Genomic DNA, 26,846 nt, shown 5'->3' with positions numbered 1-26,846 from the left:
AAAGGTCACAAGTCAAGTGAAATCCTCCAGGTTTTTTAAAAAAGTGAGATAAACAGAACAATTCCTCTTTTCCCTGGTGTACATTTTTCTATCTTTAAAACTCTTTCATACTTTTGACCTCTTCTTTTTTTTTTCTTTTTTTTTTCCTTCTATGTTTTTCATTGGGGAATAAAAGCATCCTGTAAACCTTTATATCAGTTATTTTCTCCATGCCATCCACTATTAAGCCATTAGTTAGCCTTAGAGAGAATAAATAGTTTTCTGACTTTTCTTGCCAACCTTGCTACACTCAATTTAAAAATCCTTACTATGACAGCTATCTTTTCCTTTTAAATGTCCATAGCCTTGCCTGATGGGCATACTTGGGGAGCTTTTTGTTTCTTATAAAAAATATTATGAGAAAATATAAAATGTAAATCCTTCATAAAGCAAGATTAATGCACACAGTGAAGCCCAGGAAGACTAAAACACACTGCAAACACTGTTCCCATTACAAAAGCAGTTGGGAATGAAAACTTGAGCAATTATAATCCCAACTCAATTAAACACAGCAGATAAGCAAACACTTATTTTCCCCCTTAAGAACATATACAAAGGCTTTCCCAGCAGTGTTCTTTGCTTCCTATCCAAGTCATCCTGATGTTGCACAGAGAACCAGATAGATCCAAACTCCTCTGCTAGCTGAATTCACATTCCTAGGAAGAAAGCAGATAAAAATCGTTTAACACTAGGTCTTTGGGTCAAGTCAAGAGGCACGACCCTCCAACACTGATATTTGATGCCTTTCAGACAAATGTATCAGAGGGTCGTGGCAACCATCCAGTCACTCTTGTGCTTGTAAATGGGAGAAGAGATACATTTAAAGCAAAAAATATTGCCAGGTGAGAAACACTGATTTAGATATTCAGTTATTCAAATCACAATGCTGGGGTGGTTCTCTGTACATAATGTGTGTTGTTTACACAGACTTTGCTTAAGGAGCTTCAGTTCAGAAATTAAGAATGCTACCTTAATAATCTGTCCTCATATTCATTAAGACCATATTTTTCAGAAGGGCTTTTAACAGCAACTCCAAAATTTAACTCAATCTTTGAAATATTAGTAAGTTGGAGAGTGATCATGCACTTGCATATTCAAGTGTTGCTAAATACAATTATTATTTCTGCAGTTAATTTTTGTTAATTCTTGTTTCTAACCACCAATCAGTCCATGAAGGAGTGATGCAATAGTTGTTGTTCGGATCAGAACTCTGCTTTTTTGACACTAGATAATTTTTTTAAAATTTAGTAATCTGGCCCTGAGCAAGATATTACATTTCTTTTTTCTTTTTTTTTTTCTACCCAATTTAGGATGTCAACCATTTCAGAACTAAAAATAATGCATGAAACTTCTTAAGAATTTTAATTTTCTGAAATTAATATCATAGGGACAGTCACAAAATGAAGCATAAGACAATATAGAAGACTGAAGAAAGCAGTTCTCTACTGTAAGATTGTTATGAACAATTCACAAACATGAGCATAAAGGAAAAAAAAAAACAATAATACACTTTTTTCCTAATGTTGCATTTCAGCTGACGAAACAAATTACCCTGAGCAAGATATTACATTTCTTTTTTCTTTTTTTTTTTCTACCCAATTTAGGATGTCAACCATTTCAGAACTAAAAATAATGCATGAAACTTCTTAAGAATTTTAATTTTCTGAAATTAATATCATAGGGACAGTCACAAAATGAAGCATAAGACAATATAGAAGACTGAAGAAAGCAGTTCTCTACTGTAAGATTGTTATGAACAATTCACAAACATGAGCATAAAGGAAAAAAAAACAATAATACACTTTTTCCTAATGTTGCATTTCAGCTGACGAAACAAATTACTGTAATTGAACATTAGTAGGCCACCTCAAATTGTTATTATACCATCTAGCATTGCCAACAAAAATTAGCTAGTGACCTTAGCCTACATTTTTAAAGAGCTTATAACTAACACATAACAAGAGTAACCTGGGGAAAAAATAGTTCTTTTATAAAGAAGATTCTGGGAATTACAGAGATCACAGTGTGTAAGACACATGCTCTTCACACTTACTTCAGTGTGGATGACACTGGATCCCACAACACATCAGTCTCCCTGCTGTTCTTTGGTTTTCTCCCTGGGACAATAAATTGCTACAGAGAACAGCAGGGAAGGCAAGAGGGCACTGGATGGTGGAGGGAGCTCTAAAAAAATAAAAAGGAGACTACAACACTCTGAGAAGGTGTCCCACTGATCATGAAGGAAAGATCAGACAGGATGCTGCCTTTGCCTTTGCTGGCAGTCTCACTTTTTCTTCAACTCTCAGTGCCCTCCCCTCCTTATATAAGACTTTCAATTACGACAGAACTCTCTCCATCTTTTTCTTCCAAGCTCATTACTTCAAAACAAATTCCAATGCTTCAATCACCTCTGGAGACATGAACTGTTCCTTCAATATCCTGGACAGACAAAACCATTCATTCCTACTCTCAATAAAGCACAGGGGAAATAGCTTGGGAAATGGCTTTTTATTGCTGTTTTGCACTCTGAAAATAGACTTTCTAATATATTTTGAAAGAGATACTTATGGTAATGAATTTTGTCTTGGACTTTCATGCTGGAAGATCCATATTGAGAATATATATATATATATATATATATATCTACACCTCACTTTCTGATATATGCATACATCATTGCAATTTCACAGTAGAAATCTGACATCTTTAACTCCCAACCTGAGTGGGGGAACAAGCTGTCCAGTGTCAGACATAAAGCAGAGACACATTTATGGAGTTTTCTAAGAGACTGCTACTCAAGTAATATCCTTTCTTACCTCTTTCTTCTAATCCCATATTTGATTCTGGATTTTCAGTCTTTTCCCTCTGCCCTGACTGAAGACTTCCCCAATCCAGCTAGCAGCAGCTAAGTTTTTTATTCTATACTTAGCAATTTCTTTGCTGCTTCATCCCTTACACTGAAGGAGTTAGGGTCCTCTTTATCACTGTGTGCAATCTGAAAAATGATGTGTAGAGACTTGAAACACTCTATCATTCCCTGTTGAGCCAGAGCTCGGCTCTATCTTCACACATGCAGTTAAGCAGCAGATGTGATTTGTTACTGTGGTCAAAACCATTGGTACAGCAACAGCAAATTCAATGTGTTTGCTATGTTAACAACTCATATGGGGTGAAAATGCTTATGTGATGATCAGTCAGAGCATGAACCCTAGCCACTCTACCACTTTGACAGCCATATCACAGATGGATCCTTTGGCTTTCTTGAATCCAGCAGGCTCTTTGAAGGCTGAAGGTTGCCAAATGCATATAGACTGCTGCAATCATGTGGATAGATGATTTGTAAATTTGGCAACAATTCATCCTTTCTTGTGATCTAGACAGTTGAGTTTGTTTGGGATACAGGGTTTTCATCTGATTAAAAACAGAGGGTCTCATTTTGTAATATCTTGTCAACTGTATATCAGAGAGCCAAGAACTTCAAGCCAATGTGAATAACTCAGATTACTCAAGGATCTGTCTTTCATGGTGTCATACAAACCAGAGATTTCTGCATCCCCCTCCTTACTGTAATTCTCATGACACACTACGAGTACGTGTGACTCATCTGTACACAGCCACAGAATGTGGACTAGATGTCTGATCTAACTATTTAACAGAATCTAGTGCATCCATTGAACCACTTTGTTTGGAAATGGGACTTAAACATGTAAGCCAAACAACTGAGGAAAAGCTGTACATAGGTAACTTTAAAAAGTGAATCTTTTCAGGTATCCACCAAAGTCTACCGAGCAATAAAGCAATTTTTAGAGACCATATCCTCTCCTTTGTATAATCTCCTCCTTTCTATTGACAGACATATAGTTATGTGTTTAGATACTAGACTGATTTCTTTTCTTCTTGATATAGGATGATTACACTAGATGATTACACAGGAAACAACACTAAGAGCTCCAGAACAGCAGTCTAAGCAAAAAAATGTTCCTTCTCAAAGCATATTCAAGTTTGCATAGACAAGGCATCTTAACATCAAGTGTATTTTATCTACATATGTGTGAGAAACCTTTCTATAAAGACAGAAACAGAGACAGGGAGTGCACATCTCCACAGTACACAGCATTTTGTATATTCCTGAAGCTAGGTAAGAGATCTTGAATATTTAAAGAGTTAATTAGATCTTCTCGTACCCTTTTTTTTCCCCCCCGTTTGTCTTTGTGCAATGACATACAAAATCCAGAGGTGATTCTACTTTCAGATTTAGCAAGCAACATCTTGTGCGGATTAAAAAGCAGTGTAAAAATTTCAGAAGTACACAGCTGACTTTGAAGCCAAGTTGCATTAATGGTCAGAATAGAGAAGCTGCTGTTGCTCTATTAGTATTTGTATCAGTTTACAAGCTTTTCATTCCCTATTTTGTCTTGAAAATTCGCCTATTCTTCTTTGTGACAAAGTTGAAAACTAGTAGCAGGTTTCGATTCTAAGAAAAAAATAAACTTGATGTCGACAAAATTTCAATGGAGTGCTTCTTTGTAAACAGAGGCTTTGCTTTGTACAGTAGTGTCTGAAGATTTTTGCTATGACTTGTAAACACTCAGTTAATATGATCTTAATTTATTTATAACATTTCTGTGCTTCAAATGCAAACTACAAAATCTCTCTCTGAGAATCAGAGAACAAAACAGAACTGGTTACAGCTGCAGAAAAAGGTAAGCACCTTTAAAATATGCTTACACCAACTTGGAACCATAAGTTAGTATCTAAACTTGTGTCTGTCCCTATCTTCAACGCTATGAGCAGCTCTTGCCCCCCTAGCAAAGATAACAACAAAATATCAAGTAAGGGAAGTGAAAATGATTACAGGAGTGGAATTCTTTCAAGCATAGAATAACTAAGTAAACAAGGACTTTTTGGTTTAGAAAAGAGATGACAGGAGCATTTGAAAACAAATGCTAAAGATGGCACCTAAAATAAGGAATAACAACCTTGTTGAGCTCCTTGCCAGAGGACATAATAGATTCTAAATTTTACATGGACTCTGGGGAAGACTGAAAAATGGAAAAGAAATCTATTTAAATTTCCTAAATGCATCTAGCTCAGTCCTGAGGCAGAGAAAGCGATTAGTGGAAGAATCCTATTTTTACACTGTTTGTACTCTTACCTAAGTGTTCATATACCGCAACTACTGGAAAGAGCACACTGAGTTGAATGGTCTTTTACTCCAGTCAAGTGCAGCCTTTTTTACTTATAATCTCAAACTCACTCTTCTTTCCTTTGTATTCTGTGGGAATCTTATTTTGTCTGCATCAAGTTACATTAGGTGCTTAAACAAACTCATATCTCTAGGATACCTGAAATCTTATTTTTTCCTTAGTCACGTCCTGATGGGATAATTTCATTCTTAAAGGACAAGCCACCAATAGAAAGTCAGGCATTTCTTTTAACTCCTCTTTTTCTTTTCTTCTTCTTTTTTCCCCCTTCTCCAGACTATTAATTTGGAGGAAGAATTCCAGTGGAAATGTGGTAGCTGTGAGGCTCTAAAATGTCATGTCCTAATTCATCTATGTTAAGGTATCTGCTTGGGGAAAAACAGGCTAAGATACATGTCCCTCAGACCTGTAATCTCAACTCTGCTTATCAAATGGGATAGAATTTATAACTTTAGGGATCTCAAAAGTAATTTTCTCATACTCACCCTTCTTGCTGATGGCCTAATGTTAGCTGTAGAAGGCTGGAGGCAAGAGAGCTATAAGCTAGCTCATGCACATTAAAACAGACATAGATTAGCTTTAAGAGCCAGGGAGAAGCTCTACTGTTTTTAAAAACCACCTATTCAATGAGTCTCTGGGGACTGAGTTCTAAAAAGTCAATATCAAATTCAGGCAGAACAGAAGAACACCTGTGATTTTGTTACATTGTAATTTCTCTAACAGCTGCTACAGAAAAATTGCCAAGAGTAAGGAAATCTTACTTTGTATGATGCAATTCAGAATCCTGTTTTTTAGGTGCCACTATCATAAAGTAAGCCTGTGATAGGAAATCAGCAAAGCATTACAGCTGATGTGTCTACAGATTCGAGAAAATAGTCAAAGGATGCCTCTTTCAGAACATCTCAGCCCTCACTAAGGAGTCAACTGCTTCCACACAGACAAGAGCCATGCAGTTTTATGCAGGTAAATGCTTTGCAATTCCACCCAAAGGTTAGACTAATTAATTCATTCTCTTATCTTGCTTGAAAGATCACTGAGTTCAGGTCACTATTTTTTATTCACATTACTTTTGTCTGTTTGGCTTACTTGGCTGGTTTATATGATGTTTTCTAAATAAGACCTAATCCCATTGTTGATCTTAACTAGATGTTCTGTTCAGCTGGCCTGTACTGAAGCACAGGCAGCACTGTGTGTTCGTGCAGTAGAAATGGCAGCCATGGGCTGCACTGCACTTTAAAAGAAAAAAGGAAATGAACCAATTGGTAAAACAACAAACCACAACTACTTGTCAAACTACCTTACCTTTACTTTCTAACATGTGGAATGACAATCAACTTTGATACTGTCTGATTTAAACATTTATTTCAATTTCACTTGTGTTTGAAATTCAAGATTATTATTTTTAAATTATACTGAGTTGAAACTCCTCGTGTTTCTTGATTTCACCATTTAGAAAAAGAACAGGTATCATCCTTTCTTATACTGCTTTGTAAAACAAAATACCTCCACTGTTGGCAAGTAGATAGAAACCCGCCCCAGGAATATGCTGCCATGAGTTCAGCACAAAGGTACGGACACAGCCTAAAATACTTGATGTCTGACAAAACCATAGCAGGCATGTTAAGCAAAAATCCTTTACGATTATGATTTCAGTCAGGTCTTCAAAGACAGCTGTAAATCTAAAGCTTAGCAACCACTTGGCCTATCTTTCAATCTTTTAAACCTCTGTGATCTATTTTGCTATCAATAGGTTTTTCACCATTTAGGTACCCAAAGCAGCACAGAAATAGGTACATAGCTAATTCTTGCACAGCTTTTAGATAAAGATTCAAAATCCTTTTTTATTTATTACCATACCAGGGACTGCCATACTGCCTTGCAAGAGAACAAAGAACATGCAGTTCTTTGAGAACTTGTGGAGAGAACATGTAGTTCAAGTGCTAGTCAGTATTTTCCTATTGTGTTTCTGATTGCAGGCTGATTACACAACACTAATGGGAGCTTTTATTTATTTATCTAAATGAACAGAAGCCAACATGCAGAAAAACAAGAGGTTAAATCTTTAAAGAGATCTTTTTTCCCAGTTGTAATGGGGCTGTGGACAGTGCTTCTTTTTTCAGCTACAGAAGGGAAAGAGCAAGAGAGGATGTGGAGGGAATACAGCGCACTGCAAAGGCTGAATTTTACACTGGCTGTCTTCTGGCTCACATCCCAAAATGTTACGCCACTCTCTCATCAAGATGAAGTCCCTGTCCCACACTGACATTTCTTTTGCACAAAGAAGGCTATCTAATCTCAGCTTCATTATCTTCAGTGGTACTATACTAATTTACAGTGGTTTTTAAGGATACATAAATATAACTATTGAGTGTTTATTCATAGAAAACAAATAAACCCCACAATGAATATAAGATAAATGATACAACTGAAAACAAAGAATACACATGATGAGACATGGTAGGATTTTCCTACAATTGAATTTCATAGTACTGAGGCAGGAGACTCAGAGATTTTGCCAATGACATCACAGTTTAAAAGTATTTAATTTGAAATGCTTGGAAATAGCAAAGTTCTCATATCCCTGACTGTTGCGTATTATTTTTAGCAGTTCATGGAGGTACATATTTTATTTATCTATTCCTAATGGAAATTTTTGATTAAAAAAATAAATTAAAAATGAACTCTCAAGATATTACATTCTGAGATCTAATTTCTCATTAAACAAAAAAAAACAAATGATGCTAGTAATTGTCACTTTTGTAAAATGTGCTTAATTATAAAATTAAATTAGCAATTGTGATGTTCCCTTTTGTAGAAATCTGAAATGATAGCACATTGCACAGCAGCTAACATAGAGAAATAGTATCATTACAAGAATTGCAATAGGCACTTCTTAACCTGCCACACTTTTGCCTTCTTGCAGATGCCTGGAATCTCCAGACCTCTACAAATTATTAATAATTCACTCTTTTTCCATCTTGTTCATTTCAGGCTGCCACTGTCTTTTTATCTGCACTACGTTTCCCTCCTCTCATCCCCACTGTAAGCCTGATTCCTGAACGTGGCCTTGCCATGTACATGCCAGGCCTTGCACATACTTTGGCAGACTTCACTCAGAACAAATGCATTAAGGGCATCTTTGACCAAAATGGGCAATTAAGGGAGTGAAGCCTCTACCCTCTTAAGACACCTGAATGAGGCCACATAACAGCATTTGTTTAGATCAGTAACTTAATCAGTGCCCATCCTTTGTTCTGACTCCAGCCACAGGGATCGGTCTGCACCAGCACTAGAAGCTGTCCAGAAATCTGTGCTGTCAATTTACTTGTCTACTCCTGAGCTGTGATGTGTCATATGCTTAGAACCTGATCATCTAAAATATTGTGTTTCTTACAGTCCAGGAAATTTTTCTTTTACATGACTATATACCCCCATCTGGGCATTTTCAGTCTCTTAAGAGCATCAGTCAAGGTCGCAGAAGTTGTGTGATCATCTCAGATGTCATGACATTAAAAGTACTTTCAAGGGTTATTTTTTAAATGCCTTATCATTTCTGAGTCTGTAGGGTGCTCAAAAGTTAGAGACTTCCAAGAATGTATCCATGAGTTAGGAAGAAGCAATAGGTTTCTAGTTTTTATTTGTAGCTGCACAGCCAAGGCGACACTTCTGAGGGCCATCACATTGCAGGGACATCCTGGCATACATTTTCTCTTAAAGCTATGTCCTTTTGCTCTGCTGTTCTGGCAGCAGTGAATGACATAGCACAAAAATTCTGCTAAGCCTTCCAATGAAAAAAAAAAAAAATTATTCTTTCCACAGCTTGCAGTATGCCCTGTGAGGAAAATAAAAAAATCCTATTTACAGTATATTTTTGGCAATACTAAAATGCAACAAATTAAGAACTCTAGGCTATAGGCTATCTTGAATTGACTACTTCTGTCAATGCATAGTATGAGCTAGCATATCATCATGTTTTCCTAGGGCCAGAAGATACTGACCTCAGTTAGAAATACAGACCCCAGCAAAATGTGAGTCTATATACATTCAGGCAAAAAATATGACTACATATTGATTAAAACTACTATTTTTCATTCTTGACACAGCTTTTTTTTGGTATCAGGGCATCAAAGAACACCATATTACTTCATCCTAAAAAGACAATCATATAACAGCAGGATGAGGAGTCATGTTGTGCCTTGATATTCATGGCCTAAGAAGAGCTCTCACTTTGATGTAAAAAGCAACTATTTTTTATTTACTAATATCCTGGGTTAAGATCTTACAACCCTTTTACAACCATTTTGCAGTAAGAATTGAATGGCCAATGAGATAGATTTGAAGTACTACTTTTGAGAATTTGTTTTTTGACAGATACGCTTGTAACTCAAAGTCAAAAGAGATGCAATCAGTACAGACCACTTGCAAAAACATTTAAAATAGTTCAACACTTGTTTATTTAAATTCCACATTCTCTAACCAATTAATCAAAATTACACTTTACCGAAAGAAGAAAAGAACAGCCATATTAGAAATCTGTCTCTGCAAACTCTGGAGAGGAACAGATACACAAATTTACAGGAGAGCTTACTTAGATGAGTGCATTTTTTATCAAAAAGAAAGCAGAATATTCAATCCTCACTTGTAAATAAGATCTACAAGACTAAAATATGATAAGATATAGTTAATTATTTTTTCTAGATGTGTTTGCCAGTGTTTTAAGTGCTATGAACAGATTTTACCTTAGAGCAAGGGACCTAAGTAAGTTTTGTGGCAGTTGAATTCACAAAGGGTACAAGAAATATTGCAGATTTGGTCTACCACAGAATTCCAGCTACAAGCTATTCATAATATAATGATTAAAACTGTGAAATGTATGTATTTGTTTTGATGATGGCAGTATTTATTTTAATTAAAAAGGGTGTACTTTCAACATAGATGATACAATTGTACCCCTAAAGTTGCAGCAGAGAAAATAAAGTAAATTCTTATGCTTCTTTTTGTTGGTATAACATGACATTTTGAAATGCTTGTGGAGTTTGCAACTACAGTCATACTCTGACTGCTTTCTCTAATTTCTGACTTCCAGAAATTCTGATGGATTCCTTCACAAAATGCCTGAAAGCAAGATTTATATTTTTTAAGGAATGGAAGGAAAAACTAATGGAACAGTTCATCAAAGTCACTCTTGATTAACAAATATCTTTCTAAAATAGCTAAATAGAAGTCTTAAAGGGAAACTACACATAATGAAAAAAGAAGATCAACATATATGGTCAATCTCAGAAAACTTTCAGCTAAAATGCCCCACTAAGAAAAAAGAAGTGCTTGATTTGCAAGGAAAGTGAGCCACAACCTAAACACCTCCCAGTAAGCTTCAAATATCAGAGCCTGTTTTAAGCTCTGAATTCAGAACAAATTTAGTGTATTTGCTGAGAGCCTTCATCACCTTCAAATCTCTCTGCACTTCACTGCATACATTTTCTGTGAAGACCTACTTCAACACCATACAGGCATTGCATGCTTTCCAGCATTTTGACTCTTTCCAAAATTAGCAGGATTTTAGGAACCTGATGGATATGCATGCACAAACATACATGACACTAGACAATACTTGATTTTAGACAAAAGGCTGAGAAGCCCCCCCACTACAAGAAAGACACTGAGGTGCTGACGTGCATCCAAAGAAGAGCAATGAAGCTGGTCAGGAGTCTGGAATGTAAATCTGATGAAGAGTGGCTGAGGGAGCTGGGGGTGTTTAGCCTGGAGAAGAGAAGGCTGAGGGGAGACCTTATCATTCTCTACACCTATCTCAAAGGAGGTTGTAGTGAGTTGGGATGCAGTTGCTTCCCACAAATAATAAGCAATAGTTAAAAGACAGTTAAAAGTCGTTTCTGTATCTAGCCGATTCTGTTTCAGGAATGCAACAAATGCAAATTGGTTATATGTGTATCTATCTGGCAGGACACTTTATAGACCATAAAGAGGAATGATGTAACAACACAATTAATAGCAGTTTTGCCAAATTGACCCTACAGATTTTTTTCTAAACTTTAATAACATATGAATATTTTTTTAAAGAAACTATATCTTTATAACCTTATATCTTTATATCTTTTTAACCTTAAAGGAATTTTTTCCTTTAATTTTCCTTGCACCTTTAAATCAGAAAGAAAATTTCACCTACATTAACTTAAGAGGCCCTAAAGGAATGATAAACACATTTAGCTGTTTAAAACTATACCTTTAACTTATACATTTCTCAAGAGAAATTCTTCAAAGGGTGCTATGAGTGTTGCTATGCAGAGCCAGCTGAGCTAAATGCAGATGAAGCAGATTGCTGGTAAACATTCCCAACAAGATGTGAACCATGAAACCCAGAAATCTTTCTTTATTGTCTAGCTTGACTCTTCACTAATCATTCTATTCACTTCATGTGTTAAGGGTACTATTATCAGAAAAAGAGAGAATACAAATAGGTAAATTCCTGCGTGCTGAAATCAACAGAACCATTCATTACATAGGATTTGCAAATGTATCCTAGAGTGATTGAGAGATACAGGCATACATTCAAGTGACAGAAACTTCAAAAAACCCTAGCATATCAACAAAGTCAGGGCATCTTCATGTTGGCTTGCTCTTTTATTTCACCAAATAGAAGGAAATTCATCTTAGCCTGGCCTGCAAATAAGAGGGTCATGAATGTTAGTAATTAAGCTGAGGAATAGATGACAGCTACATCCATACTTTTAAAGATCTTGATTATATGACTGGTTTCATCATGACTAACTGATCATATTCTGTCTGTAATATGCAGTTTCTCATGTCACCCCATTTTGATCAGCAACAACGTGGTCCATTTTTTAACATGAAACAATTCATTTTTACAGAAGTAAACTTTTCTTTCAAATGTGTCACCAAAGGATGCTGGCAGTTGAGAAACCATCAATATTGAATCTATACCCAGCAGGTAAAGCTGCCTTCTATCACTGAAAAGCATCCTCTGGTATCAACATTTTGTTATAGAGCTGCATTGGTTAATAGCTATTTTGTTGAAAATAAACATATCTTGGGAATACAAAAGAATAGCACTGTTTTGAAAAAAAAATCAATATATATATACAAACAAAACTTCCTTTTAACTTCAGTACTCATATGGTAATTTGAAACAGACAATATTCAGTTCATCAGTTAAAGTGAATAATAAAGTCTATTATTCAGGCATGATTTGCTAGCTCATTAAGATCTAAACACTCCAACACAAATTGTAAAGCCTGTTCTCTTCAGCAATGTAACAATTTGTTTCTTCTGTTTCTCAGTTCATTTCTGTGTACCTATATCCCCCACTGCCTTTGAGATTATGTTTCTTCAAATCAAGTGGCAGCTGTAGGATGCAATTTATAAAGAGAACAAACTTGAAGAACCTGAAACACAACAAAAGGTTCAAGAAAATGCAATAAAATCAACATTCCAAAATAAAATCCAGAAAACATAGAAAAATGTCTATTTCTAGGCAAGATGTAGGATGGAAACAGAAAAAGGTTAAATACAAAAAAAACCCCAAAATATACCAAAGTACAAGCAACTAGTCTCTTAGAAAATCAATTAAGAGTGAAAATATTAATGGTTTTCACAGATACAAGTGTGCATTTATTATCTCTGACAGCCTGCCTTTTATCATGCTCCTGGTATTTTTTTCTCTCAGCTTTGTATACAGCATATATTCACTTTGAACAACCTTTCAGAAAATAGCTGGAGACAAATATTGTCAAAGAATTTGCAATAAACAACAACCTTTTTTTTAGAAAACACACTTTTGTTCCTATCATAACAGGCATTTTCCACATAACTTTCTCAAAAGCCAACGTTGGGTTCAAGATTCAGAAGGTTAAAAAAAAATTACTTGTACAAGTAAAGACATGACCTAGGATGAGCTACAAAGCATAAGCACACACTACCCACTGCAAAATCATTCAGAAAAGGCAATTGGCTAATACCCTAGAGAAAACTAACAAACAAGCAAAAACAACAACAACAAAAAAAAATCCAGAAAACAACCAAACAAAAAAACCCCAAAAACCAACAACAACAACAACAACAAAAAAAAAACAAACCCAACCCCAAAACCAACAAAAAACATTTACCTGCTTCACAGTTAAGTACCATGTGAAAAAGACTGAGAAACATGCACATCTTTTATTTGTAACTGAAAGCTGAATTTCACAGGAAAGACAGAATCAGGCTCTTGCTCCTGTAAGTTATATCCCAAACACAAACTGCAAAACTAAACGAAGAAAAAAACAGTTAAACCTGCAAAACTCATCTGCAGAACACTAGATGCAGCTCAGCTGCACTTCCCGTGGGTTACAGGTCTTAGCATCAATAACAAGTCTGAGCTACCTGTGCCTCTGGATCTGATAGATGCTGCCTGTGCCAGCCCACATTCAGCAAAAGATATCCAGAGGGCCTCATTTATTCAACTTATGTGTCTTTAAAAAGATAAATAAACACACGGGAACATCCATGGCTGCTGCAACTTGCTTACCTACTTACATTTAGAATGGTTTCTAGGCCAAATATCTGTCACTGAAAAAGCTCCTGTGTACAGTTCAGGAACTAGAAGAGGACTACTCTAAATACACAGTTTGCAAGTAGTATTTATAGACTAAGAGACTTCAAATTTATAGATTGCATCAGCTGTCTAGTTCCCAAAAATCTGGGTGAGAAATCACCTTTTCTGTTCAGGAATATAGCTGTTTTGTTGTCTTTCACTTAATACCAAATGTATTTACTGTGCTTTCGAAGGCAGACAGAATCAGGTCTGGCTACCAATACTTTCTGAAAGATAACAATGGTTTCCATATTCCAAACAAACAAGAATAGCAGGATTTTAAAATTTTAAATACATACACTTGACCACAGCACTATGTTTTGTGATATCTGTAGCGCCAAAATAACATAAAAGAAAAAAGAAGATAACACAAATGCACTGTTTTACTAACAATAGTTTTATTTTATGCAGGATGTTTGAGAAAATTTTGTTAGGACAGTGTATACACTGGAATTGCTCAGACTTAAATGTAAGACCATACACATTTAAATCCAAATTCATCCTACTTCATCTGAGGCCTGTCAGTGGGCATCTAAATTAAGGGTTTCACCAATCTGGCTTTTGAGTATTTAAAAAGATAGCAGCAATGTCTGATTTACTTTTGAGGGCAACACTCATTTTCCATTGATTCTAGGGTGACAAGACTCCTTATTTAGATGTGAAAGTCAAATTACCTAATGTGACATAGATTAATTCAGGTCATGTTTTAAAACTCCACAATAACTTTCTCAGTAAAGGCAGTAAACAAAGTGTTGAATTTATACCACCATAAATTAAGCTTTCAGAAATTATTCCATGTGAATGAGATCAGACTGTCTTTGTTCTCCTCCATCACAAATAACTCTCAGCACACTGCCTGCTCAAAAGATGTATAGTTTAATTTGAAACAGCATCATTTCAGCAACATGAAACAGCACTTTCCCATTAAGTATTTTCAGATACAGCATGAGATTATCCATTCACATCCCTTATGAGAATAGTGTTGATCACATACCAGCAAATGTCTCCTCACTAAAAAAAATCAGAGTCCTGACATTTCAAAATTGTGCTTTGTAGATTATTTTGAATATCTGTTTGTTTCTATACCTCCTTTTATGGGCTTATAAATTTATCAGGCAGCCTACAGGTAGTTTTGATTATAATTACAGAGCAATTTATATTTTTTAAATTATTAGAATACACTTCCTTTTTCACAAAACATCAAGAAGAATAATCTTTAATAGTCATTTAAGGTATTTATATTAATAGTCATTAACGTATTTATTTCCTGTCATTTCCTATGTTCTGGAATATTCAGGCAGTTGATAATAATTTTGACAGTACATGACAGTATTTTGTTCCTGTTGAAAGCAATGGCACAACATTCACTGAGGTCACCAAGACATCACACCACTTGTGGTCCAATTCTGAACAGCTCACAATTTACAGATTTGATCCAGAATTCATGGTCTGTATTCCACACTGAAACACAGTATTTGAGACTGTCCTTTCACATGGAAAACAGCCCATTCCTCATGAGATTTAAACAAATCAGGTTTTAGTCTGAACCAAATCTATTACAAGAACACAGAAGAAGAAATGAAAGCTTATGCCCTGACCACAGAACTGTTAGGATCCAGTACTTATCCTGTTAAAGAAAATTTATATGTAAATAAAAAAAAAATATTATAAATTACTAAGTCACCTAAACTAGCTATGTAAATTAAAAAAAAAAAAAAAATTATAAATTACTAAGTCACCTTAACTAGTATCACAGCTTCTAATTACAAAATATTCTAACATATGGAACTCAGCATATGGGCCACTTGAAAAAGGGATCATTTTTGTAACTTACAGAAATATTGATAACATGTTTTCATCCTTTATCTTGAACTGTGCACTTCAAATGTTTTCAGGAAATGCATCATTATGTTCCAGTTAATGAATGTTTATGTTAATCAAATAAATAGTGTCTCTAATGCTAGTAATTGACTGTAGGATGGACAGGAGTTTGCTACCAGTTATACCATTTTGTTTCAACAGCAAATGAAACCATTTTTACCATTTCGAAAAAATTCTCATCCATCACTGAGGCTTTACAAATCAGTTAACAATAACTTTATAAAATCTGAAAAGCAATTTTTATTTGAATTGCATTCTAGCACTAACAAAATAGTATTACACTGTCAGATGAGTTGTGCCACATATTTTACATAATTGAGGATTTTGTGCAGAAATTGAACTCTGGATCTGACAAGTTCAAGCACAAATCTGATGAGGACTGAATGCCAGCTGCCTGCAAAAAGGGTGAAGGAACCAGCCTCACCATGATACTGAGGATCAGCTCCACAGACATTGCTCTTGAAAAAAGCCTACTGGGAGCAACAGAGGCATTTAGATTTGCTCAGAGACTACAGATTTATCCTATTTGATAGAACTCTGAATGCCAAGACCTATGTGCATCTCCCCAAGGCCAATGCCACTTACTTACAAAGTAAATAACTGAAAAGTTTTCCTTGGTATTGACTTATGCTTCAAAATATGATTTAGAGATAAGCATTTAAATAAAAAGTGCTTTTTTAAAAAATACATTAGAATCTTAGCCGTGTCATAATTGGAAAGTTCAAACTACAATACAGTAAAAATTATTATCAACATTTAAAAGAGGAAGAGAAAGGAAGAAAAGAAGATAAAGTACTGAGACTAAGTTTTCATGAGTGTATTTATGGAAGTGTCATAATACTTTTCAATACAATGTACCTAAACAGACATTCTTTTCAAAAAGTTCAAACAATTCTCAAAGTTTATTGACAGTCTTAAACATTACTATATGGAGAAAAGGGAGGTCAATGTTTGTGTCTGTGTAGTGACCATTCTTCTTCTGAATAATAGTAACAGAAGTGAATTTTAAGAACAACTCTGTATAACCACAAAATCTTACCTTCAGCTGCCCTTAAACTTCTGACAGAGAAAAGCCTTTTTATTTGTTCTGATTCTAGACTATAAATCCAGGAAATAGAAAGTAAATGCTGAAATTTATTCTGTCAAGTACAAACTGTACAGACATCAATACTTTCTTTTGACATACAATCAAAAATGGCTGCAGAGAGAAGGCAATTTGAGAGAATGATAGCTGGAAACAAAAGTTTCACTAAAATGTCAATGTATATTAACTTGTTTAATATTTCTTTTAACATGGCACTCCACCAAGCCAAAGGTGAAATATAGGTTTGAAGGGGAAAATACAGCTACTACTAGTAAATGACAGGCAATTTACTGTGAGTGGGACCACAAATTATCAATAGCTTTATCATGGTAGAGGCCTGGTTTGCCATACCAATGACTGTCTGAGAAAGAGGTACTTTTATCTAGGTTGTAATGAGATATCTCAAGGATATGAAATGTACATATGGGAGGGACAAAACAGCTCAGTAAGACGGGGACATAACGGTAAGACTGGAAGAAAAGAAGAAGAACTCCTTTATATTAAAATTCAGCAAGGGTATCTGTAATCTCTATGAAGAAACTCTGCACTTGTGACATTGTCCAACACTTACCACCCAAATAAATAACAATTACACACATATTTCAATATAATAAGCTCTGATTCCAGCTCCCGCAAACCAATTGAAGCATATTTCAACACAATTCCACTTATAATAAAAAACAGATGGTCAAGAAAATAGATGACTCTTTGCGATCTGATATACACATCTGCAGACATTTACAATATGCATGCATTTCCAGAGAATGTTAAGCAAGTTAAATTGGGAAATGGGAATTTTTTTCTTAATGGGCATGCGCAAACAAAGAGCATGACTCAAGAAGAAAATAAGCTGTGACAAAGATGTAACTATCCTATTGGGCCTATCTGTTTTCAAACAAATATCATATCACAGTATCATGTTAAAGAAACACTAGTCAGATAACTTTGGAAATAGTTTGCTGCAGGGAAACATCACTCAAATGTGAGGTGGCTGAGGGTCAGGTGATTTTCAGATCTCTCCTCTCTCTGATGGAAGACCTGAGGTTAGCAATGGCTGTCCTTCAGAAATTTATTACACAGACAAGCAAAATATCCCAAGGCAACACAGGGCTAGAGATTTATTTGAGGACTTCTAAATCTCAGACTGCATTTTATGCAGACATCAACAATAAGCCATTGCCAATGGCATCACATAGCTGCACTGGTCCCAGGGAAATTATGCACAAAAATCAGCAGAGAAATGTGTTACAACAAAGAAGGATGGAAGAGTCTCACTCAAAAAGAGAATATCCTTGCAGAACCTCTAAGACAAGAGGTAAAGAATAAAAGAGTTCAATAAATCAATGTGTTAACAACATTCAAAATCAGGTTGAGGCAGGTTAAAACTACACGAATGCAACCGCTCATTTGAGGGATCTTACTAGTTTCTTAGATTTCATTCCATTTCTTTTCCTCCATATAATTTATTTCAGGCTTACAAAGGGTACCACACTGTCAGGAATGGAGAATTAATATTTCTCCTTTGTGAAACATCAAACCCAAATTTTAACATGCAGGAACCATATCCTAGAATGAGATTTAATATCCGAGTCCATTACAGTCCTGGACCTGTCTGCTCAAACTGTAAATAAGAAAGTAGATTTATTTAAATGTTCTGTTTCCTCCCACTAAGGGGATGCTAAACAGCCCTAAATCTCAGCTTATGTTTATTTGGTACCACCATAGTGACCAGTGAGACATCGACAGAATGCATCAGTAAACTCATCCAAGGGGGCCAATAATGACCATTGGAAACAGGACCAGTTTGACTAGTATAATTTCATATAAACCATCATATACAATCATCAGATGGTAAATACTTTCTGGAATTAACCATTTGGGCTGGAGTCAAACTGGTGAGCTGGAGGTGAGAAGCTCTCTGTTCTATTACTAATCCCCTGAGCTATAGAGGCCCCAGCTGGTGCTTCTGCAAAGGTCCACACAGCTTTTTTTCGAAAGGCCACAAAAATAGTTACAATATCTTTTTAAAGTAAACAAAATCAAAACAAAAAAAACCCTTCCATAGTTTCAAGAACAGTTACATTTTTCTTAAAATAATCTCTCTGAAAGTAGCAGACTGTACACATTTTACAAGAATAAACAAACTTATCTAATATTTATCCACAAATTGGGAGTCAGAGATCATTAGTGCAAATTTCTGCTGACCAGCAGCATTTATTCTATAAACTTTGGGTATCCTAAGTGGTCCATCAGTGCACAACAGATATCTTCAATCTGTCTAATCTCTTCGTGGGGCATGTTTTGTTTCCAGGCATGAATGCTACTTGGTGAAATTTCCCCTTCATAAGGAAGATAGAAAAGACTGGTGGAGGTGGCAAATAATATTTGGTTTAAGCTAGCAGGAGGAAGAGGAATACCAAGAAAGGCAAAAATTGCTTCAGCTGTCTTCTGAGGAAAGCTCACAATATCTTCAAACTTGACCAGCTGATAATTTGTTGGCAGCAAGTCCCTGTTTATCCTCATTGCTGCTGCTGTGTTTGCTAGCCATAAATGAGACAACACAGAAATAGCATTTGAATTAGAATTTGAAATTTCTTTTCTTAGTGCTTCAAACTCAGAGGCATAGCCTTCATTTAAACTACATTTTTCTTTACCATTCTCCCCTTTAAACATTGCAGCCAAGCGTTGTGGAATATTTTTCAAGGAGTAAAGGCTTGGCTTATTTTTGTACAACATTGAATAGACCCATGCCCGTGGGTCCCTCACTACATACAACGCTCTCATTGATGGTCCTAATATTTCCTGAAAGAAGGGAAGCTTTAATGTCCAGCTCCCACTGGTTAAACTAAGCACAGGCCGTGCATTAGGATAATAGACAAGATGTTTTCTCAGTTCCCTAATATATTCAGCATCTTTTTCTTGACTTCCTCTTGCCCTGCTTCTTTGCTCTAACAGGGATTCTCTCTTTTTGGACCTTTTCTTTTTGTCTTTGCTTAATGCAGAATGCTGAGTAATTTTACTTCTGCTAGCCTCATATAAATGAATGTTTTGTAAATGCAACTTCGTGTCTTGAACTAGAGACTGGAGCCACCCTTGGATAAGACGAAAATTACCATTCTGGACATCAGAAACCTTCCATTCACATGGATCTACAAAGGAATCAATTTCAAATTCAGTCTCAGGAATTTCAAGATAGGGCGTAGGTATCCTGATGTATAAAAAGTCACTGGTGTTAAAAAACAGTTGTTTTAAAATTTCTGCACCAGAAGTGGGAAGTGAAGTAATGATAACATCTGGCAAAACGACAGGGTTTCCTTCTAATTTTTTGGCTTTATTGCCTTTATCACCTTCTAGCCTTGTCACGTCAGTGGTCCACTTTGCACAGATGGGCTGAGTACACATGCTCCACACATCCACCAATTCAACAAGCCACAGTGTAACAACCAGTATCAGGATCCAACGCAACATTTTACCGAAGGATAGGTAAAACCGCCACTGAAAAGCCAGTATGACCAAACTGACACCCAAAATTAACCCTGCAATTATGTTCACTTTGAATCCAAATGGGAAAACTACCCTATTATTTTTTATATCTTTTTTCACAGATTCAGTACCAAGACCAAACTTGGTCACTTTATTTTCATGAACTACTTTAGCAAAACCACCAAATCCCAAGTAATCAAACCTTGCCTTTAAATTCTGATACTCAGTCACAACTGAGATGGTATTTTCAGTGTTGTTGACATTGAGCGAAATCTGAAATCCAGATTTTGCATTATCCATGAGTCTACAGTTAGAAACATTGACATATGGGCCATAGAAAAGGTAAACAATCCTTGTAAGCATGTTTTTCATTGGAAAGGTAACATTTACAAACTGAGTCCATCGCTTTTTGAATTCAGCAGCTTGTTCAGCCTCCTGTATCCTAGCAACAGGACTACTCCCACGATGATCAAACCAAAACATCTTGTAGTGGGCATCCCACACATCCATCATAGCTCCATTGTACTTGTTCTTAAACTTATAGGGTATGTATTTAAAATCAATGTCAAGATTATGAAAAAAGGCACTGACTGAATTAACAGGAGAGTCTTCCTCCTTCTCAATATGGTCAACTACTAACAATGTCTGAGAATTTAAGAGCAGCAAAACGCGATACACACTTTTCAGTTTCATTGCTGATGTGTAAGCAGATACTGCCTCACCACTCACAAACATCATCTCACCAGCCTGGGAGGCTGTTATAATTTCTCCAGTTGAGTCTCCAACCTCATCACCCATCCACTTCAGCCACTGGGCGCACTCACCAAGCTGTCCTTCCCAAGGCTGGTTGCACTGGCTTGTAGGAGATGGAGCGAACACCAAGACATTGTTCAGGTGGCTGAGTTTAGGTCCATAAAGAGCCTCAGATACAAACACCTGTCCATTGGGAGCAAAAGTGAAGGAATTCTGATCGGGATGTTCATGCCCTGGATTGAAACTTCTCCACCCATCAATCCATCGGTAGGGTTGAAAGTGAACAATATCATAGACAGCACGTCCACCAAGTTTCCCAGACTTGAAGGATACAAAGGTGTTTGTCTGACTGTTCGGCAATCCAGCCCCGTAAGTAACAACTCCCCAGTTGGGAAACACATGCATTTTAGCAGTACCATAGTCAGGAGGTGGCTGAGGAGTGATTTCAGCAGCGTACCATATGAATTCGGTATGTAATGTGCTCCACCTCTGTGCAGTGGATGGCACCATTGGCCCATCTTTGGGTCTGTGTTTTCTAATTTGCTGTGCCAGCCAGTTACCAGCTCCATTCTTCATGATGAACTTATCCAAGAAAACCAGTTGGCTCTCAGGACCATAAAACCAGTTGTAATTAGAATCTGCGACACCCACAGTCCTCTGGAAGCCAGGCAATAGGGTGGCGTAGTAAAACCAAAAGTGCATTTTCAGCCAGTTATTCTCCAAGTTGTTAATACCAAAGTGGCGCTGGGCCAGGAAAACATACTGGGTTACCGACTTGGCTGTGTAACTCCCGTAAGCTACTCCCTCATCCAGAGACCCATCTACAATATGATTGAGGAGAAACATTGTTTTCTCCATCACATCAACAACCGTGTGTTTCCAAATATTTGCCTGAGATCCTTTGTCCACTCCGGCAACTAAAGCCCCAATAAGCAAAGCAAGCATATTGGTTGCTTGGTGATTATGGAGAAGCTGCTTTCCCCAGGAACGAACCTTGGAGTACTCATACATCTCCTCACTTACAGACCATATCTTCTCCAGGTATTTTTGCCTTCTCCCATTTTCCAGTGAATTATACAAGAAGTCAAAAGCAGTGGCAAATCCTGTTAGGGAGTGACCGAGTGGCACTTCATCTCCAGGAGCATTCTCAACCAACCAGTTTTTGTAGCCAGCCATTCTATCCATATACTCTAGGGCAAAATCAAATGCAGCTTTATCTTCGGGGCACAGCAAACAGTAGAAGGCTAGAGGGGGCAGGTTGTTACCATAAATCTCATTCCACTTGGCCGCAAAATCAATGTGCTTGGGTGGAGGTAGGTAGTATAAAGGGTTGGACAGCATAACCATCACTGCACTTCTGATGGCTCTGAAGAGATGCAAATGGCTTGTACGAGCCTTTTGCCTCAGTGCCTGAACATCCTGAGGGTCAAAATACAAGCTTGGATGAAGAACGGTTCTTTTCAGCTTTTGCTCAGCACTAAGACCTTCAAGTTGCTGCTTTTCATATTGATCTACATTTTCTATGAAAGTCACCCAATCAGAGTAATTGCTTACAGATTCTTCAAAAGTGAACACATCAAACACCATTAATGCTAGAAATAGAGTATGCCCCGTGAACATCAGAGCCATGATCCATTAGGCAGGTCCTCTTCCCCAGACATACATTTCTTGACAAAACAGTGCTCGGATATCAAACTTTCATCCAGTTTGTTAAAAAAATAGTATCTTAAGGCATATATTTATGAGACGCTCAACAAAAGCTCAGACTACTTGTAATCTGAGATACAACATTGAAATGACAAGGCTCTTGAAAAATTAAATCTCAGGTGCCTTGTCTGTTCACACTTTTCTCAAATACAACATTACAAGCATAAGCACTAAAATCAGGAAAAAAGTAAAATCTCTATGATATGCATATAAAGCACAGGTTGACTGCACAGTAACAGACTGAAACACTATCTCTTGGTAACTTGAAAAACATGATCTAAAAAGGGTATTGGAGTAATATGCTTGCTTTTTCAAAAAGCTTTAAGTCAGGCCAAATTCCACTTTTAGAGCTGACGAAAACTCCACTGATCACAAAATTATATAATTTATTCAAAACAATGTGTTATATTTTATAAAATAGGGAATATACAACACTTGGAAAATAGACTCCAAAATTGAAGTTACTGTCTTCAGTCTTTGCCTTTTTTCAATTTCCTTACACACTCTTTCCATCTTTCTCTTTTGGGATTCATGGAGGGATGGGAAGGAAAACAATAATAAAAAAAAATCAACATAGATCCTCCATTAGATCCTTCTGAGGAAACTGCAGTGATTTTAACCACTATTCCTCTCTGTGAAAGATGCACCTGAATTAAGAGTCATATTGACATATTTTCAAGTCTTTTTTAATCTTTTCTTCAGCTAATGATGCCCAAATTTGCCCTCGATGATTCAAAAAATCCTGCTCCTTCCATTATGATGCAAAAGGAAAACATGTGAAAGAGGCAGAAAGCAAATCTTTCTTGTAAGAAGAACAGTTTCAGGTTTCCTTTCACTTCACATGCAGGTTCTTTCTGTGGAAACAGAAACAAAAGTTCTCTGAAGCTGTGTAGATGTCAGAACATATTTATAGTACTGTGGTTAACAAACTGCTGCTAAGTTTACAGGAAACGAGTTAATTCACCTTTTCTTTTAAGGAAACCAAGAAATAGAAGAAGGACCATTTTGAAAGTTCCAGAAAATTTACCCTTGGCAAAAAAAGCAATTCAGATTGTCTACTCAAGCACACATTATTTCACCATTTCTAGCGTGAACAGGGAGTATTTTCCAGTTGCGCTACCAACTAGCTACTCTACTCATGGAAACAAATCCGGCACACGCCACCGAAATCCAATTCATCTCGAATTAAAACGAAAGCACACGCGTATTTTCACCGAGCGAGCGGCTCTGCGGGCGGAAGGGCGGCGGGAAGCAGGAAACCCGGCAGCCGGGACCGACCCGGGATCCCCGCCGCGCCGCCCGCACCGAGCCCGCCAGAGGGCGCCCGCCGCCGCCGCGCCCCTGCCCGCGCCGGGGCCGCACAACTTGCACAAGTTTCGGCGAGGACCGCGGGGCCGCCGCCCCCGAGCCCAGCCCCGTCTTACCGCGGCGGGTCCGCGCCGGCTCCCGCGAGGCTGCGTCGCTCTGTCCCGGCCGGCGCGGCCGGGGCGCGGAGCCAGCCCCGGCTGGGGGCTGCGGGTGGCGGCCGCCGTGCCGGCCCCGCTCAGCTGGGCCGGGCTGCGCTCGGTTCCGGCCTCTTCCGCTCTTGCCTCTACTTTTCCACCCGGGCTGGCCGCAACTTCTGGTCCCTGCCCTCCACCGGCGGCTCCCAGGAGTTGATGGAGAGGAGATGCGGCGGCGAGCGCCCAGCGACGGGCGCGGGCAGCCAGGCAAACTCGCAGGGATGTCGCTCTGGAGGGGCGGGGAGGGAAGGAAGGAGGGAGGGAGGGAGAGAGGGAGGCGGGGAAACGGCGGGGGGGTTGGCACAGCAGCCCCCAGCGGAACGGGGATGTGCCGATCCTCAGCGCCGAGCTCGGCGGCGGGCGGGCTGCCGGTCCCGCCGTGGCTCCCGGCAGCTCTTCCCTACGGCTGCGTGCGCTGCTGCCCCGCTGCTCCCGGCGCCCAGCCCGGCCCCGCTCCCGGCCGCGGATGTCACCGCCGCCCCCGCGCCTGGGCTGCATTCAGCTTTAGCTGAAGGCTTCTGAAGTAAAATACAAGGGCGTCGTGAGGTGTAAAATCTTCTGCCGCTCGTGTACTCACAGACAGTGGTGCGCTGAAGGGCCAGCAGAAAATACTGGCCTGCCCCCCTGGTGCTGTGGTCTGCCCACAAAATCCAAGAGGTATAGCACCGTTGTCGGGTCTGAAACAGTTTGGTTTGATTGTGATAACTTTCAGGGCCTGATTTTGTGACCTGATGTTTGTGACCAAGCTGTTCTTTGGTAGTCAAGGGAAGGAAACAAAAGAGATTTTGGGTGTGTTATCGCTTACTGTGTTTATAATTTGTACTTCAGAGTATATGGATTTTAATCATCTCAGGAAGCATAACTTTTTCCAAGGCATAGCCTATATTATTCTTTTTTTTTTTATTTGCCCCCATACCTAGAAATACTGTTGCATATTTAAGTATTGCTTAAGCTATTCAATGTGTAACTATCTTGAAATGAATATATGAATATATAAAGGCCATACATTATGGATACTGATTCTGTTTCTTTGTGCTACAGAGTGCACCTTAGAAGGATTAAATTATTAAATTATTCACATTTACATTAGTGATGAACTGTGCCTGGAACCATCCTAATTTCTCAGATGTGCCCTATAGACTTGGCTTAAAAGGGAAAAATGCTGATTATTGCCTGGATCATATCTTCCCATCAGAAGAAATTTGCATAATGAACAAAGATCAGCACATAATTCCCTGACCTTGAATCTTTTACAGTTGTGCCTTTCTATGCTACCAGGGAAGTTATTCCAGGAGGAAAGCAAAAGGAAATATAAAGCACCAATAGAGGCCACATTCCCCTTTAAGTCTGTAGAAACTGAGTGGAATACACTACAAATGAAAACCTCCCAAATATTTCCTTCTATTCTCATAGTATCCATTACATTTTTTCCCAAGGCTGGCCCATTCTGGAACATATTAAAGTCTCAGAGAATGACTTTTCTTATAAATTGTCAGGCAATTCAGAATGAGCAGAGTATGTGTAGGACTTAGGTTAAAAGCAAGAGTAAAGCTCTCCCAAGAGCTTTTCTCACTCCCTGGGACCTGTGCTGAGATCATTACACATACAGTGTTGAATTGCACTGTGATATTTGTGGAGAAACATGAACATGATTTACTGACTTGCCCCATATATTCACAAATGCTACCGTTTAGAAAAAGTCTTATAAATAAGGCAATGAAGGCATTTGTATGGTGTTTCGCTTTTTCTGTGGCAGCTTTTTCACATTAACAAAGATGCACTGGCGAAATAGTTCAGACTAATTTCTTGCTAAGCAAATTGCAAAGCAGTGTCTTTAACTATGTGTGATTTCAAACAAGTTTAGGCTACTTAGTTTCTGTCATTTTCAAGTTACTTTGCTTTGAATACAACCCATCAAAATAAACAAAACAAAACAAAACAAAACAAAAAAACAAAAACACAACTACAAAAAACCAACCAAAAAACCCAACAAAAACTGAGTACAGACAAAACCAAAAAGCTAATAGAGGTAAAATTAGTGTGGGTTTTTTTTTTTTTTTCTCCTATTGGTAGTTTTCAATAGTCAGCAGAGACACATAGTAGCTATGCTACAACTCCAGAACAAAACCAAAAATTTGGATACAAGGATAAACAATTAAGTGAAGAAAACTTCAAAGGAGCTGGATTTAGGTAATTCGAAATAGTGGCTCTGCTTTGTAACCAGCTCTTTTGCTCAAAATGAGTCTGACTTATATTGGCATTCCACCTTACCTGGTTACATAATGCGGTTTGAAGAGTGGTCACTAAAATCAGAGTCACTTCCAGAACAACTGTTAATTGTGAAAGTAACTATTAAAAGTTACCATTTGCATTTTTGTTTGTAGAGACACTGACCATCTGGCAACAAATTGCATTATATTATTACATTTTCAAATATACTTCATAACTATGAATAGCTGAAAAGCAAGGCTTATGGGCTATCAGCAAGAAAAAAATATTGTAACAGAGAAATAAGTTTTGAATCATGGGAAAGTGACCTCACTGTCACATCAGTTTCTTACTGCAAGAAATCATGGGTCATTGTT

General features: G+C 37.6%; 1 protein-coding gene across 1 annotated transcript; it reads right to left on the bottom strand.

The window, feature by feature from the left end:
• Positions 1 to 15,565: 15,565 nt before the first annotated feature.
• DSEL (dermatan sulfate epimerase like) lies at positions 15,566 to 24,688 on the bottom strand. The gene is made up of 2 exons (XM_041399382.1): positions 24,184 to 24,688; positions 15,566 to 23,613 (listed from the first exon to the last, which is right to left on the bottom strand). The coding sequence occupies exon 2, from the start codon at positions 22,679 to 22,681 to the stop codon at positions 19,031 to 19,033; it is 3,651 nt and encodes a 1,216-aa protein (XP_041255316.1). The 5' UTR covers positions 22,682 to 23,613; positions 24,184 to 24,688; the 3' UTR covers positions 15,566 to 19,030.
• Positions 24,689 to 26,846: the final 2,158 nt, after the last annotated feature.

This window comes from Onychostruthus taczanowskii, unplaced genomic scaffold (genome assembly GCF_017590055.1).
Source record: "Onychostruthus taczanowskii isolate IOZ18803 unplaced genomic scaffold, ASM1759005v1 scaffold16, whole genome shotgun sequence".
NCBI classification, from domain to species: domain Eukaryota; kingdom Metazoa; phylum Chordata; class Aves; order Passeriformes; family Passeridae; genus Onychostruthus; species Onychostruthus taczanowskii.
The sequence above is the reverse complement of the archived record's forward strand: the minus strand, read 5'-3'. Positions and strand labels throughout refer to the sequence as shown.